Source organism: Prunus avium, chromosome 3 (genome assembly GCF_965620075.1).
Source record: "Prunus avium chromosome 3, drPruAviu1.hap1.1, whole genome shotgun sequence".
Lineage (NCBI taxonomy): Eukaryota > Viridiplantae > Streptophyta > Magnoliopsida > Rosales > Rosaceae > Prunus > Prunus avium.
In genome coordinates, this window is record NC_142286.1 from 34,426,857 (window position 1) to 34,445,389 (window position 18,533).

The 18,533-nt window shown below is 38.2% G+C and overlaps 3 protein-coding genes across 4 annotated transcripts; 2 read left to right on the top strand and 1 right to left on the bottom strand.

Moving 5' to 3' along the window:
* Positions 1-5,673: 5,673 nt before the first annotated feature.
* LOC110754483 (cysteine-rich receptor-like protein kinase 15) lies at positions 5,674-8,816 on the top strand. 2 transcript variants are annotated; one of them, XM_088251161.1, is made up of 7 exons: positions 5,674-6,678; positions 6,864-6,986; positions 7,170-7,309; positions 7,388-7,598; positions 7,704-7,941; positions 8,029-8,164; positions 8,293-8,816. In XM_088251161.1, the coding sequence occupies exons 1-7, from the start codon at positions 5,694-5,696 to the stop codon at positions 8,644-8,646; spliced, it is 2,187 nt and encodes a 728-aa protein (XP_088107287.1). In that variant the 5' UTR covers positions 5,674-5,693; the 3' UTR covers positions 8,647-8,816. The 2 variants fall into 2 exon arrangements, with proteins under 2 accessions (XP_088107287.1, XP_088107286.1); XM_088251160.1 differs by having other exon boundaries at positions 8,029-8,169; positions 8,293-8,507.
* A 1,510-nt stretch (positions 8,817-10,326) lies between these two features.
* UCC1 (uclacyanin 1) lies at positions 10,327-11,477 on the top strand. Its single transcript, XM_021955502.2, has 2 exons — positions 10,327-10,629; positions 10,745-11,477. The coding sequence occupies exons 1-2, from the start codon at positions 10,461-10,463 to the stop codon at positions 11,296-11,298; spliced, it is 723 nt and encodes a 240-aa protein (XP_021811194.2). The 5' UTR covers positions 10,327-10,460; the 3' UTR covers positions 11,299-11,477.
* Positions 11,478-12,377: 900 nt separating this feature from the next.
* Positions 12,378-13,150, bottom strand: LOC110754468 (transcription factor bHLH104-like). Its single transcript, XM_021955536.1, has 4 exons — positions 13,074-13,150; positions 12,915-12,992; positions 12,659-12,821; positions 12,378-12,512 (listed from the first exon to the last, which is right to left on the bottom strand). Exons 1-4 carry the CDS (start codon positions 13,148-13,150, stop codon positions 12,378-12,380), a joined length of 453 nt encoding a protein of 150 aa, XP_021811228.1.
* Between the last annotated feature and the right edge of the window lie 5,383 nt (positions 13,151-18,533).

The following is an 18,533-nucleotide window of genomic DNA, read 5'->3' on the forward strand; positions in this document are numbered from 1 at the left end:
GTTCGTGAGGTCTATGGAACCGGTGTGGAACCAGCCTAAGACCCTCCGATGCTCAAGTAAGATTGTTTTTAAGAGCTCTTATTGTTGACCATATAAAAGTATAGAAGTCAAGCTTAAAAGTCTTACCCCCTGTATTGTAGTGGAGGGGTCTATTTATAGAGGGGATTTTGTATGCTCTTGGTACATTTTCGATGCAGGACTCGTGGGAGGGCCCTATGAGGTTGACACGAGTCCTTAGATATGTCGGGCGGGTGCTTCGAGGTTGATTATGTAGAATTGGTAAGGGATACCGATTGTAGGCCGTGTTGGGCCTGTAGCGATCTTTTGCTGCTTTGAGACAATATCATCGGTAGCCGATGCTGATTGTTCGGAGCCTTGGGCACTTGGGGAGTTTCTATGATCCACATGTTAATGGATGAGTGGAGGATCAGATATGGTACAAACATACACAAATATGCATTACTTTTTCAACAGTAGCGTTGGAGTCTCAGCCCTAGTCTGCGCAGCTTGTATTTCTGACGCCACTAACTATATCCTCCAACCTTGTTCATATAGTAAAGTTGCAATTACGTTGTGACAACAAAGCACACAGAGCCTGCATTTGGTTTAAGAAAAAGCAAGTAAATATTATAACTTATACAAGGTCAAGCAATATGTACTACAATCACATTGATCGTATAACAAAAGTTCAGCATAATACCTCTTCTGTATCAATCATCTCCCAGTGACCATCTTCTGAAGATTCGAAATAAACCCTTCTATGTCCAGGGTCACATGCATTACAAGGGCCCAAGAAAAGCCAGTATCTATTGTATCTACGATCAGACCCCAAAAACATAGATTGCATTGGGTGTAAGTCAAACCGCACTTCTCTTTCTTTTCCATTTTTCTCTTTTGTAGAGAATATCTTGTCAGAGAACTTTGAGATTGACCCTGAAGAATCTATAGGGTGAAACTTTAATGTATAATCTTCTTTTGCACCACTCGTATGTCCTGCACGGATCCAGAGGTTGGCCTGGGCATGCCATGTTGTTTAGTTGATAACCTCTTAATTTTCGCCCCTGAACCAGAATGAAGACTGCTAGGAATGCATTCAGCAATAGCATTTATAGGATCCTATAAAGGAATAAGAAGAAAAAGAGAGTTGGGCGCCGCCGCGATTTGATCCTAATCGTAAGGAGTAGCCGTCAGGGAGTTGGGTGCCGCCTAGCCCCCGCCTAGGCCCCCTTGCGCCAGCCTAGGCCGCCTGGGCTGGTCTAGGCTGGCGTTTTGCCGTTGAGGCGTCGACCGGTTGAAGCGTGTAGGAGGCGGCGAAGCTTAAGGTAGCACTAAGGCACTGCTTGTTATGAAGAAAGACCGAGAGAGAGAGAGAGAGAGAGAGAGAGAGAGAGAGAGATGAAGTCAAAATAGCGAGAGGGAGTGTAGACTATGCTGGGAAGAAGAAGACATCTAACCTAACGGGTTGGGTTTTGTAAAATGGGCTTAAACATTGTATTAAAATGGCCCTATATTAAAAAAAGTAAACTTTTTTTAGCAGTTTTTATTTATTTATTTATTTTTTAATATCAAGGTTACAGAAAATACAAAAGTAAAAGTCAGATAATATCAAGGTTCGAAAATATTAAACTTATAAACCACCATAATAATTACGGCTACTTGAATCTCATTGAATATTCAAATAATATTTACTGTCAAAGTATTTATATATAAGAGTTTCTTATATATAATGAAGTTTGCGCCATTCAGATGATATTATCTTACAAGGGACTGAACACGTTCCATTTAATGGGGCAACCTCATAGTAGTGGGAAAAATAAAAGCAAAGAAAAGGTTTCAATGTCCATGCTAAGATTCTATATATGTTACCTCCATTCTGAAACTAGAACCTGCATGAAGAAGATCAATTGGAGCCACTATTGCGCTCACCTTTTCTTCAATGCTTAAATCTGAATATTCGCCTTCCATCAGTCCTAACAACCATACTTCTCCTGGATGGCTCTCACCAATTTCGGTGTATACTATCACCATGTTATCTTTACGTTTGCCATGGTTCATATAAGTCAGCCTTTTAATTTTGGAATTTCTTGAATTGCACCCAGAATCATCATCACTGCTACATGTACCACTTTCACCGAGGTCATCATCAACTGCTCTGGAGTCTTCGGTATCTGATTTGGATTCCTCCACTTTCTTTTCAGAAGAATTAATATGCACATGATATGTGGATGATGAAATCTTTTCAAATAATGTAATATCACTTGAAAGAGTTGAACCAATTAAAGACTCTAGTTCCTCTATTTCACTGGAATGGTTCAATTCAGAAATTTGCAAAACAAAAACAAAGTCCATCACTAATTCAAGTGGAATACTGTGCTTGGTTGGTATCAACTTAATTATTAAAACATGAGAGATTATGATAACAATATTTTCAAGAAAATTACCTGCAATGACTTCGCCAACTCAGAAACTTTCAACCCATGAATTCCTTGCTCTAGCAGAACTCTTAACAATTCACCCTTCAAAGTACCAGGACGTAAACCATACTTCACCATAAGGCTCATTTCCTAGTTAACAGAAGATTCAATTTGAAAAATCATATTTCACATTTATAGATAGGTTTATGCAACAATAGATAAAGCTTATTAATTGTACGTAGAACATAAATAAAACCACCATAAGAGAGTAAATAAAGGATCCTGTGCATGTTTAGTCATTAAAGCAAATAATTCCAAAGACAAGCGGAGACAAATAAACATATGCGCAACAAATGTTATTTAGGAATGCACGATAGTGCCAACAAACAAAACTGAAGAAACTATTTCCTTTAACATTCAATCACTACATGTTATATGTAAAACCTAAAATTTCTGATTTTGGTCCTTAAGTATGGAAAATAAATCTATCCAACTGGGGCTCTGCCTCAAGGTAGAAATAGATTATTCGGGGTAATGACAGATCTTAAATGACTATTGACAATAAGGCTTTGAATGCTCAAGGTTTTGGGTGATGAACACATATTATTGGGTATCTATAGCACTTAACTTGTAGAATACAGATGTGTTGATAATTAAATACATTTACTAGGGAGGAAATGGAGCTTAGAAAAATCAATTGCAACTATGGGAGTTAGAAGACCTTGCTAAGGGCATCCCTTCGCATTGCACTTTGCTTTGAACCAAAACAAGTGGCAACCAGTACTTGACGCAGTATATTTGTCCATGTTAAAGGATTTAGCTATCCCTGCCAAATCATTGGATAAAGATGCTTAGTTATTGAGTACTTCCATTCAATTTTTTCATAAAAATATGAAGGGTTAATGACTTAAATGGTCCCCAAACTATTGCCCCAGTATCATTTTGGTCCACCAACTAAAATTTTCAATTCAAACGTCCTTAAACTTTTCATAATGTACCAATATGGTCCATCCGTCAAAGTCTGTTTATTATTCCGTGAAATCGAGGGACAAAATCGTATTTTTGGGTGAGTATTCTCCTGAGCACCATTGAAATTCCAGAAAAGGTTTTTCTTTTCGTTCATCTTCTTCTTAAGTTTCTTTCTGATCGAATACTCGCAAGACACAGGTGCCGGAGGCATAATCGGAAGCATGAAGGTTTGTTATTGTGCTTAATTTCTTTTCTTCTTTATTTATAAATAAAATAAATTGAATTTGATTGTTAGGGTTCTTGTTAAAGGTGGAGAGCTGTTAAGAAATTAGATTTTTCTGTTGATTCTGAGAGTATGTTGAGTGTTGAATCCACTGATGCACAAATTGCAATGGCCCCAAATTCTAACCCTAAACCCAAGCTTTCAACAACCACCATATACATTCCACCGGAGCTTGTGTTCGACATTTTTTTACGGCTTCCGCCCAAGGATTTTATGTGATTTGTGTATGTTTGCGAAGCTTGGAATGCCATCATCCATGGCCAACATAAAGACTGAAACTTGCTGAATTGCTAACAGTGAATCTTGCAACAATTTAGTGGCAGTTGGGAGGGAGGAGGAAGAAGAAGAAAATGGGAGTTTTGGGGACCAAAATGATATTGGAGCAATAGTTGGGGGACCATTGAAATCAATAACCCGGGAGTTTTGTGTTAGCTTCGCAAAAAGTCGTATATACCCTTCAAAACTCAGTCACATGGCCATCGCGTGATTAGAAGTCACGGAATCTATAACGGATGGATCATATTGGTACATTATGAAAAGTTTAAGGACGTTTGAATTGAAAATTTTAGTTGGTGGACCAAAATGATACTGGGGCAATAGTTTGAGGACCATTTAGGTCATTAACCCAAATATGAAATAACAATTGATTTAAGAGATGAGCAAAAAAGTCTCAAATGTTTGACAAAAATAAGTATAGAAAAACTCTATAATTAATGCTATTAATCTTATTAATTATATTGTGTTATTAATGAACAAGGGTTTACTTCCACCACTCTGGTCGAGTAAACCCAGAGTTATTAATAGATTCCAAGTCTTTTGTCGAACGTTAAAACGCTCACTATAAACCCTTCCAATCTCAATTGGCCGCGAAATCGCATTGTGAAGACATGTTGTACAATCACAACTAGAAAGGTCACTACGGAATTGAACCGAAGTACGGATCCTTTCATATACTTCCACCGGCTCCAAACACCCAGTTGCTTTCAATTTCATTGTATTCGCAGCTTCGGTGACTAGATTGCTAAACAAACCTACTTTTATCCGAACAAATGACGTTGGATTGCTTGTGTTTTGCTGATTCATGACAAGCACCTTCATTTGGTTCTCAACTACTGGACCAAAAGAAATGCTTGTTTGTTTAAACCCCACAATTCTCTTTGTTCACCTCATATTCTAAGTTTATCTCAATTTCTAATTCAAATTTTCACAATTTCTAAGAGAACCCCACTATCTTCCCAAACTACCCCTAAATACACGCAACAGAAGGAAAAAAAATTAAAAAACTCATCAACTCACACCCCACACCCCACTATCTTGCCCCTCACCACTCTAAGTTCACCTCAATCTCACATTACTTAAAGAGATAAAAACACTGTTTTCAAACTCAATTGACGACCTAAAAGCCACTATTTGCATACCGTATTTAGGATTTGTGAAGAAAAGATGAGAGTATTGTAGGTTTCTTGGATTGAAAGAAAAAAGTAATTTGGCAATAAGGTGTAGAGCAGTTTATGTTTTTGTGTTTTTCTAAAACTTAATATATGAAGAGTGGTGGGTGTGTGAATAGATGTATTAGGATTAAGTATTAAGTTGGATGACTTTTTTGTCTTTTTACGTAATAATAAAACTTAAAAGCTTAAGGGTGAACAAAAACAAGTGTGGGGTTTAAATAAAAAAACTCTTAATTATATTGTCTTATATTGTAGAAACATCTCCTGTCTAATTGTCTTTTCCCTGTAGGCCGGCCGGGCCTGATTCTTCTTTAAAAGTAGAACGCAACGACCAAATTTTCCAAGTCGTTGCTTCAAACTTTGACTATAATAAGAAATGAATACTTCTTTCACACCAGAATAATAAATGTTGCTGGTGAAGTTTTTTTAACTTGGTTTTCGATTGAACATGGAGAATGGTCGTGTAGGGTGTTACCTTTGACTCTTTCATGGTCGAGACATTTGGATTTTATAAATGGATTTAGTTGGATCTTGAAAAGTTTAATGATATTAAAATCATGCGTACGTAGCTGTTTGATGAAGGCCTCTAAGAAACACCACATAAGCAGACTTGCATCCATCATTCTAAGTTCAACTTGCTCAAATTCTAACCATGTTTGCTTGACTATTGATTGGCATTCATCACTGAGAATCCAGCTTTTCCCTTTGCTGCCTTTCTCTGCTGCTTCTAATCCTTCATCACCTTGTAAAATGCAATTTCTTGCATTATATGCTCCTTATTTTCTCTTTGTTTCATGCCTTCTTCAAGTTTACCATCCCACTATAGCCCAAACGATCTACCAGTTTTCGAACTGTAACACTACTGTGAATTATACTTCTGGGAGTGTTTATGAGCAAAACCTAAACCTTACCCTCAATTATCTTGTTGCTAATGCTTCTCTAACAGGTTTCTACACCACAAGTATTGGTGAGAACAGTGATGTGGTTTATGGCCTTGTTCAGTGCAGGGGAGACCTCTCCAAAGTTGATTGCCATACTTGTGCAAATACAGCTGCAACTGAGATAAGGCAACTCTGTTTTAGCCAGAAGGAGGCTTCGGTTGGTTATATAAATTGCTCATTACAGTATTCGGCTCACCGTTTCTTCTCTACTTTCGACAGTTTCCCAGGAGTACAGTTACATAACACCCAGACAGCAACTGATCCTGCTATTTTTAAACGCCAGTCAGGCAACTTGGTTAAGAACCTTTCATCAAAAGCTGCTTCTGATCCTTCCAGATTTGCTCTTGGGTTCACCAGTTACACAGATTTTAATGATATATATGGCATGGCCCAGTGCACCCAAGACTTAGCAGAAAACACCTGCTTAACTTGCCTGCAAGAGATTGCCAGCCATGTTCCTAAGTGCTGTGATGGATATGTTGGGGCTACACTAATTTCTAAGAGTTGTTATCTTCGGTACGAGATATATTCATTTTTTCTGTCACCAATAGAGCATCAGCCACCTCCAGTGGCATCTCCTCCATCTCCTTCCTTGCTTGAGCCTAAGGCTGGTCATGCTGGTAAATTATTAGGTTCTTTTGACACATCCCTGAAATTAGTATGTTATTCTTGCGATGAATCAATTGCATCAATTATCAGATTCATTTACTTAGCATATAATAAACTTTTAATATTATGAATTGAGTGCTTTTCCAGCAAACAATCAAATATGAATTAGAGATGCAATCATTTCATGTTTTTGCAGGAAAGAAGAGCAATTCAAAAATCATCCTTATCATAGTAATCCCACTAGCTTTAGCATTGACTGCGATAGCCACAAGCTGCGCTAGTTACTTATTCTGGAAAAAGGCAAAGAGAAATGGGGTTGGTAAGTAGCTCGTAGCTCTTATCAATTACAGAATTTAATCACGTTTCTAGCTGTAGGATCTGAGCTTTCTTCTAACATCTTGACCAATTAGTGGAGATTTATATGCTGAAAGTTCTCTGTTTAGGCCAGTGCTTGCTGCATTTTATATGTCCCAAGACATTAACATAGCATATTATCATGTAGATGATGTTCCTGATTTACGTGAAGATGGTAATAATAGCATGGATGCACTTTTGATTGGACTAAGTACACTTAAAGTTGCAACCAACAATTTCTCAGAAGCATATAAACTTGGAGAAGGTGGATTCGGTCCAGTTTACAAGGTACTTACAATTCATTCGTAATCAGGGCATTCTCTATTTGACATTAGTGTAAATGACACTGTCCATATGCACCTCTAGGGAAAACTGCCCGATGAACGAGAAATAGCCGTGAAGAGGCTGTCACGTAGTTCAGAGCAAGGTCTAGCAGAACTAAAAACGGAAGTGATACTGGTTGCTAAGTTACTGCACCGGAATCTGGTAAGACTGTTAGGCTTCTGCTTAGAAGATGAAGAGAAGCTACTCGTCTATGAATACCTACCCAATGGGAGCTTGGACAAGATTTTGTTTGGTATGAACTATAAGGTCCCTGAGTTGTTCACTTCAGTGTAGATTCGGTATTCATTCTTGTTCACAATTAAATTCTGTTTGTCTGAAACTTAAACTTGGTATCTAGATCAGAGGAGACCATTTGGCTTAGAATGGGAAAGAAGGTTCAAAATTATTGTTGGAATTGCTAGAGGGCTACTTTATCTGCATGAAGATTCTCAGCTTAGGATTGTTCATCGAGATTTGAAAGCCAGCAACATCCTGCTAGACGAAGAGATGAATCCCAAAATATCTGATTTTGGTTTAGCCAAACTGTTTTGTGGTAGCCAAACTCATGGCAATACAAATCGGATTTCTGGTACTTTGTATGTCACAAACTTAATTCCTAGTTAGAAATAAAATGTTTATTGCTTGACATACACTTTGCTAACTCATTTATTCATGACTTGCAGTGGATACATGGCACCAGAATATGCTAAAAGTGGGAACTTTTCGACTAAATCTGATGCCTATAGTTTTGGGGTTCTAGTTATGGAAATTATTACAGGTCGAAAGAATTCCAGCTTCCGCAATTTCTCAAATCTCAAAGTTATGTAAGTATGCAAAATAATAAATGGGAGCAATGTAAAATATAACAACATAACATGTTAATTGACGGAGCACATGTTTCTTAAAGTTAGATTAACTTGAATTGAACACTTGAAATTGTCATATAGGCGTGGCAGCATTGGGCCAATGGAACAGCTTTGGAGTTATTGGATCCAAGATTGGGTGACCAGTGGCCCAGATATGAAGTTCTGAAGTGCGTCCACATTGGGTTATTATGCGTGCAAGAAGCTCCTGCCAAAAGACCTACCATGTCTGAGGTTGTTATGATGCTCAATAGTTACACCATAAACTCCGCCGTCCCTTCACAGCCAGCGTTTTATGTCCGGCAGGAGAGCTCTGCAGACTCACAGCAGTCGGTGGCTCTCCTCAAAAGTTATGGTGCATTTTTTGAACTTGATCAGTTAGCAGAAGCAACTCAATCAGTAAATGACCTAACAGTCACTGAACTCTGTCCTCGCTAGCTAGCAATTGCAAATTGCAATGTCATAATAATTAGAAATGTATCTCTCAGCCAGAAAGTAGATTCTGCTACTGTTTCTTATTTTGGTTGTACACATTTTTTGTTCAAACTTGTGCACATATTGTCAATTAAAGGACAACTAAAACCCGTCAAGTTTGGACAAATTTTTTGTCTTTTCTTTTGGTGATTAGGTTGACGAGCAAAAGATTGTGCATATTATCATAAGCAAACCCAATTAATTACAACAACTTGTTTCGCAGCAACAACACTGTCAATTTATTTTCTTGTTCTGTAGGCCGGCCAGTAGCCAGTAGCCAGTAGCCTGTTTTGTAACCTTTGACTGCTTCTTTCACCAGAATAGCATTTGCTCCAGAATATTTTTCTTTAAAAAAACAAAAAATTAGTTTTTGAATGAGTACTGTGAACTTGCTAAATCAAACTATCAAAACAGTTAATCTAAAAATATTTTTGAACGACAAAACGAACAACTAATTATTGGGGATGGTTTTTTTCTTTTTTGTGTGTGTGTGATCATTTTGAAAAAATAACTTCATTTAATTCTTTGGTGGTATCAACTATCAAGCAAAACTCTTTTTGTTTTAGTGTAATTTTCACTTCTTGCACTTTTATCAAAGCTTCTATGAGTCGAATATTGTATGCGCATGTGAAGATATCGCTTGGAAAATAGCACTTTTAACAAATGAATCATAATCTTTTATATGCATAACCTCAGAAATAGTACTTGGATTCTGATCAGTTGGGACTCTCTTCTTCTTACTCCTTTGCCTATTCCCTTTGGAGGAGGAAAAGGTTCATGTGGTAGTGGCACATCAAACATGATTTGCCTATTCATCATCATTTGCCCACCCGAATTCTTTTTCGTTCCAAAAGCACCCAACTTCTCCTTTTCAACCAAACCTCACTGCCTTAATCATATTCTTATGAAGCTATGTGTCTTTCTTGTGAAAGAGAAGATGGGGTCTTTGGTTTGGTTAATTGTTCAAAGATTTGAGAACGACATGTGTCTATATTTTTCCAAGTTCTTAAAGAAAAACAGAAAGGTAAAAAAAAAAACTGCTGTATGTATGTACAAATTCCTTGAGATTCTGGGTTGGATTATTAGATTAGGTGTATCGATATATACCTACTAAACGTTGGCCAAAAAGGATACACCTACTAAACGTTGGCCAAAAAGGATACACCTACTAAACATTAAGATGAAGTCACCCACCCTGTCCTTTAACGTGGATGCCATAAACCACTCCATTGTATACTTTTGGTCCTTTTTTTCTTTGAATTCACAGAATTTAATTACAAAGATTAATTTCAATCATGTGAAGAACCTAAATATATGAACCCACATTCATTGCTCGGATAGTTCACATAAAACTATATCACGATTAAAATGCCTCCAAAAGTTTAACTGTTACTTCAATTTCAATATATGTAGGTCTTTTCTTAGTGAAGATTTACTTGGAGTCTGTAGGGCTCGAGTCATTGTTTAGTTTCTCTATTAGGGGTTAGTCCCGTTTCTTCACAAATATATATATATAGTCTACAAGAAGAAAAAAAAAATGAAGAAGAATAATATTGGTATCCAAGAGCAAACAACCTGTCAGTGCCTTATATCATGATACTTGACCAACTCAAACAACTAAACCACAAACTAATATTATCTTCGCTCTTACGTGTCTTCTCCCTTCTCCTTCAATGTCTATAAAAATGAAGTTCCTAAGTGGAGATCTATGCGGTTGACTCTCTGCCTTCTCATTCTACCCTTCAACTTCTTTTCCCTTTCTACCACTAAGCAAACATATGGCAGCTTCAAGAACAACATTAGTGAGCTTGGTTGTTGTGACCATGCTCATAGAATTGGCAATGGCAGCCAGTTACAATGTAGGAGGTCCGAATGGCGGGTGGGATTCGACTACCGACCTTCAAACTTGGGCATCATCCCAGAAATTCTTAGTAGGAGATAATCTCAGTAAGTTATTTACACACACAAAGATATTGACAAGGAAATGGGACAATTTTTACTCTGCTTTTACTTATTTTCCTGTACTGGAATTAAGAAATTGGTATCTTTATTATGTGCTCAGATTTTCAGTACGCACCGAGCCATGATGTGGTTGAAGTTTCAAAGGCAGACTATGATTCTTGCCAAGCAAGTAACTCAATTCAGTCTTACAGTGGTGGCAGCACTACCATTCCTCTGTCTTCTCCAGGCAAGAGGTACTTCATCTGTGGAACAAGTGGACATTGTAGCCAAGGAATGAAGCTAGAAGTGGACACTCTTGCAACTTCTGCTGCACCAACTGCTTCTCCTCTGAGTCCTGCTCCACAAGTGTCTCCTTCAATCCCAGCCCCTTCTTCCTTGGACACTCCATTGGCTCCAGAAACTTCGACTGCCTCACCGTCACAATCACCACAATCTGCTCCCACTTTGTCCCCTGCTTTGCCATCTGAGTTGCCCATCAGTCCTGCATCAAACCCAACTGACATTCCTTCAACTGAAGCTCCTACTTCCATGTCTCGAACCGGATCTTCAGCACAACCGTCTTCCTCATCACTTAACTGCAAATTAGGCAGCCTCCAGGCCAGTCTCACTGTGGGGTTCAGTGCTGTTGTGATCATGTTGTTTCTATCCCCCTAGGCTTTTAAACAAAGGAAGATTTAGATTGTTTGTGGAGAAGTTTATATTCATTGGGTTTTCTGTGTGACAAAATTTCTTGTGCATTTTATTCCAGTTTTATGATTGCTTCCTTTGGCATTTGGAAAAGAAATTACTGTTGTGCAAAGTTTTTACTATTTACAAGAAATGAATGTTAAGGCTAGAACCAGCATGCTCAGCCGTTTTGGATCAGACTACTATAGTACTCCAGAAACTATAACTAAGAAACCATTTTTTCACGGAAATTATGACGTCTGATATACTGTTTGATTCAAGAGATCATCAACATACATGAAGAGTGCTAAATAATATTTGTCATGGACTGATGATCGATTAACATTCGAGATTGCTGGAAAATAGAAATACCCCATTAACTGTATGAACTTCACTGCAACGCCAAAAAGTGACAACAAACATCATAGTATGCTAGTAGCCAACTGCAACACCATTGTATGACTTGTAGCGACCCAACTGCAGCACTGGTCAATACACTCTGTTTTGTTCTGTTTTCAAAATCTTTTAAGAAGCAAATATTAAAAAAAAAACCCTCCGCCAACTGCCACCCCACCATTTTTCCTCACATGCTCATTTTACAAACCTGTTGAAGCCTTGATGGCACAAACCCATTCAAATACAAGCAGTCCTCTGAGAAAGCGCCGAAAATATTACGTTGCAATTATAGACATTGTAAGATCAAATGCAGGAAAAGCCAATTGAATTCAATCAATGCAGAATCCTTCTGTATTGTGGCGTCCACAAAACCAATAGGTTGTATTTCCCTGCTAATAATTACTTGATCAATTTGCTGATGATGGAGATTTGGGCAAGTGCACTCTAACATGATTCTTGATCCACTTGCAGCACATGCTATAATTGACATCCATGATGGTGATTTAGAAATGTAAATTGCTTAAAGATGATGAACAAAACATCTGTTACAGATTTGTACATGCCTTTGTTCAACTACTGTAGTTGAAAACAATGATAGATATTTAGAACAAATGAACATTTTTGTTCAAGACGTGACAGTGAACAAATTATGGATGCCCTGCACTCTACTCTTACGCTGTAGGAGGGCGAAGGATATGATCCTGTGATATGTCATTTTGTGCACTCATGGCTATGACTTGCTGCTCCAACTTCTCTTTTTCTACCCTTAGCCTATGCTTCTCATCTCGAAGTTCACTCTTCTCAGCCTGTGTAGAGACACAGGAACTAAAAACCGTTATGCTACTCACCTGGTTCTAGTATTCAGGACATGGTGAGAAAGATGAGATGCATACAAAGAATTCAAGTAGTTCAGTTTCTGAAAACTAAGTAGGCATGAGGAAGTAAAGCTCACCTTCAATACTTTAATATTTGCTTGCGAAGACTCAATGGTCTCTTTCAGCTTCTTGGATTCACTTTGTAACTGGGTCAGCGCTCGAACGGCATCAGTCAATATAGCATTCTTGTCTGTTTTGGGAAGCCTTCCAGGATCCAGGACAGAAACTAATTCCAAGAACCTTCAAATTGCCAAATCATGTCTACTTTGATTAGAGAATGAGAAGACAGAATTCTAAATCAGATAAATAAAAACTACTTTTATGATAGCATACCTCTCATTGAGCCTATTCCTCCGCAATTTCTCCCGGCATGCTTTAGAGAAAGATGCACCATAGGATTCAGATCTTAACCTAAAAGGCATTTGCAATACATTAGGCCACAACATGTTCCTGCATTTTGAAAAATATCATCAATTGGGAAGAGATATTTACCGTTTTTGGGAGCCGACTTCCATAAGGTTATCCGAGTCTCCAGATGAGCAATCAGCTTCCACACCGGAAACAAACATAGTTTCAACAAAATGTTCAATAAAGAAAACAACATTTCAATTGCCAGACAAATGGGAAGCACATGTTACCAATGCACAACAGAAGCTACAGAGCCTAACCACATATTTTTAGATGTTCAATTCAAACTTGAGTCCACTTGTCATTGTTTTTTGCACTTAAGGAAACGGCTACAAAACGAACCAAAGCTAAAACATATACAAATACAAATCTAAGAAGAAATGAAGAAAAAAAGCGGTAAGAAAGAGACCCACCTTGACCGTGCATTAGGAGAAACGTTGATGCTTTGAAATGGCCAACCAAAATCAGTAACCAGTGCCGGAAATTCTCCAACGGAAAATGGGATGTCGTCAAGTAGGCCATAGTTAAAGAGCCAATTTGATGTCGCTGAGCAAGCCATGTCCATTTGTGTGTGCGTGTGTGTGTGTGTGACGATATATATGCAGTATGTATGTAGGAGAAAAAAAATTTGCGTTAGGTATCGCATGAGAAATTAAAGAATGCGAGAGTCTGAGAAGTGTAAGTACCACAGCCAGTGTTTGATTGGAAGAGAAGGACTGGGAAGCTGCAAATGTCTATGGAATTCAGTGCACCCTCCTAAGTCCTAAGTTTCATGTCATATACAATTCCATGAAATTGGTACCCACGAAGCTCTGAATCTTTGCAAGTAGCTGACTTTTGGGAAAAAATAAGGGGTTTTTAAATCTAGGTCCAAAACGATTAGCTGTCATTGGGTCTAGTCCTCGTGTTTTTGGTTTTAGATGTAGGTCCTTTGACATTTATTACTTTTTTGTTGTGTCGATTTTACCCTTTAAGGTAAATAAGGAAAACATATTGAAAATCTAAATTTAATGCATTATTTCCTTGAAATTGAATTCCAAATTTTGAATTTTGAATTTTTTTTCATTGATAATATTCCTAATATATAGATAAAATACAATTTAATCAATAAAAAGTAAAGACTCACATATTATACCAATCGATTAGACAAGCACCCACATTAAATTATGTACCTGACATACAGGTATATATGTACCTACCTTACAGGTAAGTGTTTTTTTCTTGAGTTTTCTTAAGCAATTTTTTCTGGAGGTTCATATTTATATACATACGTACATGTCTTCCATGTAATAGTGTTTTTTTTTTTTCCAAAGAAATTTTGTATGGATTTTTATCTCAGTTGAGTTTAAAGATCCATACCAAGATATTATATGAGTTCAATTAGCTGGGCTAGAGGGTATAACTACCTAGACTAGAGGTAATTTATGGATTTAATTACCTGGACTAGAGGTAATTTATGGGTTTAATTACCTGCATACTGCATATGAGGTGTATGCATAGGTACCTTACCTATTGTTAAGGTATGAAGTTTTTATGAACTCTTATTACAAATTTTGATGTCAGTATACCTTGGGAAAATTTCAGAATTCAATAAATAGATTTGCAATTAAATTCAAATAAAATATGATAATTAATATCCTTCAAATCAATAACTTACCAGTTTTAGGAATTCATAATTTACCTTATTTATGTTTTAGGTGCATAACTGGAACCAAAAAAAAAAAAAAAAAAAAAAAAAGTAAATATCAATAAATTGAAATAGGCATGTAATCTTATATGGCGCAAAAGTCAAAGGACTTGGATCAACAACAATTTCTGCGTGGATTGCACCCAAAATCTCTCCTCATAATTGGACTTATGCCAAATTTTCTAAAAAAATAATAATAATAAGTTCAACTGTGTGTATACGTGTGCATCCACGTTGACAACATTGTTTGGGAAGTTTCCTTGTAAGCAGCTTATCATTTGACTTTCACAAAATTCGAACTTAAAACAGTTTAATAATTCACATCATCATTTGACATTCACGAAGCTCAAGCATACAAGCAATGTCTGCCAGGAACTAAAGCACAGTATTTGGACATACCGGCATCTGTGCATGTAAAATATTAAGTGGCGGTAGCCTACTGTGGAAGCAAAATATCTTAAATCCTAGGTCAAATAATTAAGCCAATTAATTTGAGAGTTATTTGACCTAATTGGGAGTTATTTGATTTAATTGGGAATTATTTGATTCTTGCCTTAATTAGGGATTTGATTTAAATCAAATCTCTAATTACATCGATCTCACCAATTCAGGGAAGCATAATTCCTTTCCATCTGTGAAATTATTCTTCCGAAACCTTAGCCTCCGAAGCTCCTATAAATACATGGCTATGCGCAAGGATTGAGGTACGTTTAAACTTCTATATGAAACTCTGCAGATATTCCCTCTCACAAACCCTAGCCGCCATAGCTCTTTCTCTCTCTCATACACTGCTCCGGCTACCCGATTCTCCCCACGAGAGCTCCATACCCTTTTTAGCTATTGTTTCTCTATGAATCAATCGAACTAACTTAGGCATTTGAGGGCCTTTGGCAAACACCCCCCGGGTGTGGTCTTTTCACTCCATATTGTTTGGCAGGGAGAAAGAGAAGAGAAGAGAAAGAAGGAATCCTTAGGCGAATATTCTTGTGGGACGAAAATCGCTCCCACAAATTGGTGCTTTCATTGAGAGCACGAAATAATACTCAAAGCGTGCTCCAAATCCATTTTCCACACTTTGTTTCAAACAACCATGGTTGATACAAGATGTACGAAGAGTAACACCACAACGACGGGCTTGTCTCATGGTTTCGTGGTGGAAACCTCCCTGCAACCGCACAGAACCGTGGTTGCCAACACCTTACAGAGGCCTCCTAGCGCTTTGCACCACCTCCAGCTGCTAGAATTGCATAATAGCCACCGCAAATAGCTGTTGGAATTGCAGAACAGCCGCCACATGGTCCTGTGACCTTTACAGCCTTGCAGTTGCAAGCACCGGCTACCAGAACTGCTCTACCGCGCCATCTTGCGTCAGAACACAGCAGCAGCCGCACCACGCAACTACCGGATTTGCTGCACAACCCCACGACTACTTCAACGTCGTCCCAATCTTGGAGCAAATCCATTCTCTCCCTCATCTGCAACTACACTTGACGTATGCACCTATGTACGTGTCTAATGGAGCCCTAGCCCATATGCCATTGGGCCTGATGCACACCCCTCTACTCGACCCGAGCCGTCAGGTGGACCTTAACTCACGGGTTGATCAACTCACACAGAGGGTCGACGATCAAAACAACTTGATTGGCCAGCTACTCAGGCAGATCAACTTGAATCAAGGCCTTAACCTTGGACCCCGTGATGAGGAGAGGAGGATGCACGAGCATGCCGGTGAGCAGTTCGAGAGGTCCCAGGCCGGTCAAATAGGGGCAAACAGGCAGGGGAGAGAACGAGATCGTGCTGACGAGACGCAGACATCTACAAGCCGTACTCTGAGCCAATCGACGATCCGTTCGAGGTTAGGTCTAAGGACCAATGTACACGAGAGGCTAGGCCTACAGTCCAATGTCCGCGCTCGCTTAGGCCCACAAGGAATTATTGTTGCGTAGATTTAGCTCCACCAAAATGGATTAAGCTGCATCCTCAACTTGTGATACTCGCAAGTGCACGAACCGTTGGTAGTATAGCATATGTAAGTGCGAGGTCGATTCCACAGGGATTGGTGATTGAATGATCCAATTTAGTTTCCCTACACAAAATAGAAACAAAAACAAAGAACATAAAACAAGGAAGAAAGAAATAAGTAACTCAAGCAAATAAGTTCCCAAGTTCAATTTAGATTAATGGATTGATTCTAGCTAAAGTATGATTAAGCCATGGTGTGTGGTCATAACCTTGTGTTCCTAATTCCCTAATTTGATCATTTGTTGTCTAACCTAAAATTAAGCATTAGGAACCCATTAAGCATAGAAGAACATTTTAAACAACCAAGTATGTATCTAATCCCTGTTGTCGAATGTCCATACATACTCTTCCTATTCATAGTTCAATTCGAATTAAAGCATGGTGTATACTCTTAATTCAAACCAAGATAGCTAACATGCAAGCCTAAATGGTGATCAATCATTCAAACTAGCATATTAACTTATAAGCATAATGAATAAGAACAAAAACCATAATTGAAACTTGGAAACTAATTCAACTTGAAAACTTAAGAAAAGAATTTACATAACAAAGAAAAATAAATTACAACTAAGAAAACATTAAGGAAACTAAGAGAACTTTGAGGAAGAAAGGAAGTGTTTGAGAACTTTGAGGAGGGAGAAGAAAGTGTTTGGGAACTTTAGAGAATTTTGGAAGAACATGTGTTTGAGAGCTTTGTGGATTTTGGAAGAGAGTGTTTAGGAACTTTGAGAATTTGGAAGAGAGTGGTTGAGAACTTGGAGGATGTTTGTGAACTTGGAGAATTTGAGAACTTAGGGAAGGAAGAGAAATGTGTTTGTGAAGTGTTTGAGACATGGAGACTTTTGGAAGAGAAGGGAAGTAGAGAGATGTTCGAGAACTTTGAGGATTTTGGAAGAACATGTGTTTGAAAGCTTTAGAGAATTAGAAGAAGAGAAAGGAAAAGTGTTTGATATTTAGTACAAAGAAAATTTAATAGAATGATCTTATTACAACAATTGAGAACTACAAAGGGAAACTAAGAGAATTTGAGGGAGAGAAGGGAAGGGAGCTCTAGAGAAGTGCTTGAGAGCTCCCCCCCTTGGGGTGTTATTACAAGCTTAGAGAACTTCCCTATTTATAGGCCTAGGGGAAGTGAAAATCAGAATTCAATAAGACTAATGCATACAACACTTGAATTATAAAATCTGAAATGGTTGATGCACTTGTATTAGAAAATCTGAAATGGGTGATGCACTTGTATTAGAAAATCTTGAATTGGTTGATGCACTTCACCACTAAATCCCACCAGCAGCCCTAGCTCATCTTCATGTCACCATGACCAAGCTTCCAACCAGAAATGATAGCTCATACCTAGCTCACCATGACCAAGCATCCAACCAGCACATGCTGAGGTCAGCATGACCAGCAACTTCAAGGGCTTACAACTTGGGCTTCTCTTAATCAAATTAGGACTTTAAGCACTCTAAATTGAAGTTCAGAATGTCTTCTTTCCAGCCATATGTTATTTGGGCCAATCCAAGGTCGGAGGAAGAAGTTAAGGCCGAAACAAATTGCTAACTCATTTTCCGCGCTGATAGGATCCATCCTGAGCATGGTTCTGTGTTTGCTAGGTAAAGGACTCCAGATTTATCCAATTGGGCTGAATTTTGGATATGTTATAGTACACACCAATTGGAGAAACTTTCATGAAGAATGTGGCCTCATCCGAGCTATGTAGGTTGCTGAAACAAAGCTTGCAATATGACCTACGGAACTGGACTGGCAGGGGGCTGTAGCCATAATGAATTTGTCTTTAAGCTCTTCATCAATTCATCCAAATTAGGCCTTAACATGCT

Bases quoted from the DNA above. Each gene is read 5' to 3' on its own strand.
- LOC110754483 (XM_088251161.1), top strand. From the start codon at position 5,694: ATGAAGGCCTCTAAGAAACACCACATAAGCAGACTTGCATCCATCATT. The intron at 7,310-7,387 runs GTACTTACAATT...ATGCACCTCTAG, and splicing joins GATTCGGTCCAGTTTACAAG to GGAAAACTGCCCGATGAACG. The intron at 7,942-8,028 runs GTATGTCACAAA...CATGACTTGCAG, and splicing joins AATCGGATTTCTGGTACTTT to TGGATACATGGCACCAGAAT.
- UCC1 (XM_021955502.2), top strand. From the start codon at position 10,461: ATGGCAGCTTCAAGAACAACATTAGTGAGCTTGGTTGTTGTGACCATG. The intron at 10,630-10,744 runs GTAAGTTATTTA...TTATGTGCTCAG, and splicing joins CTTAGTAGGAGATAATCTCA to ATTTTCAGTACGCACCGAGC.
- LOC110754468 (XM_021955536.1), bottom strand. From the start codon at position 13,150: ATGTTTGTTTCCGGTGTGGAAGCTGATTGCTCATCTGGAGACTCGGAT. The intron at 12,822-12,914 runs GTATGCTATCAT...GGCAATTTGAAG, and splicing joins AGGAATAGGCTCAATGAGAG to GTTCTTGGAATTAGTTTCTG. The intron at 12,513-12,658 runs GTGAGCTTTACT...GTCTCTACACAG, and splicing joins CAAATATTAAAGTATTGAAG to GCTGAGAAGAGTGAACTTCG.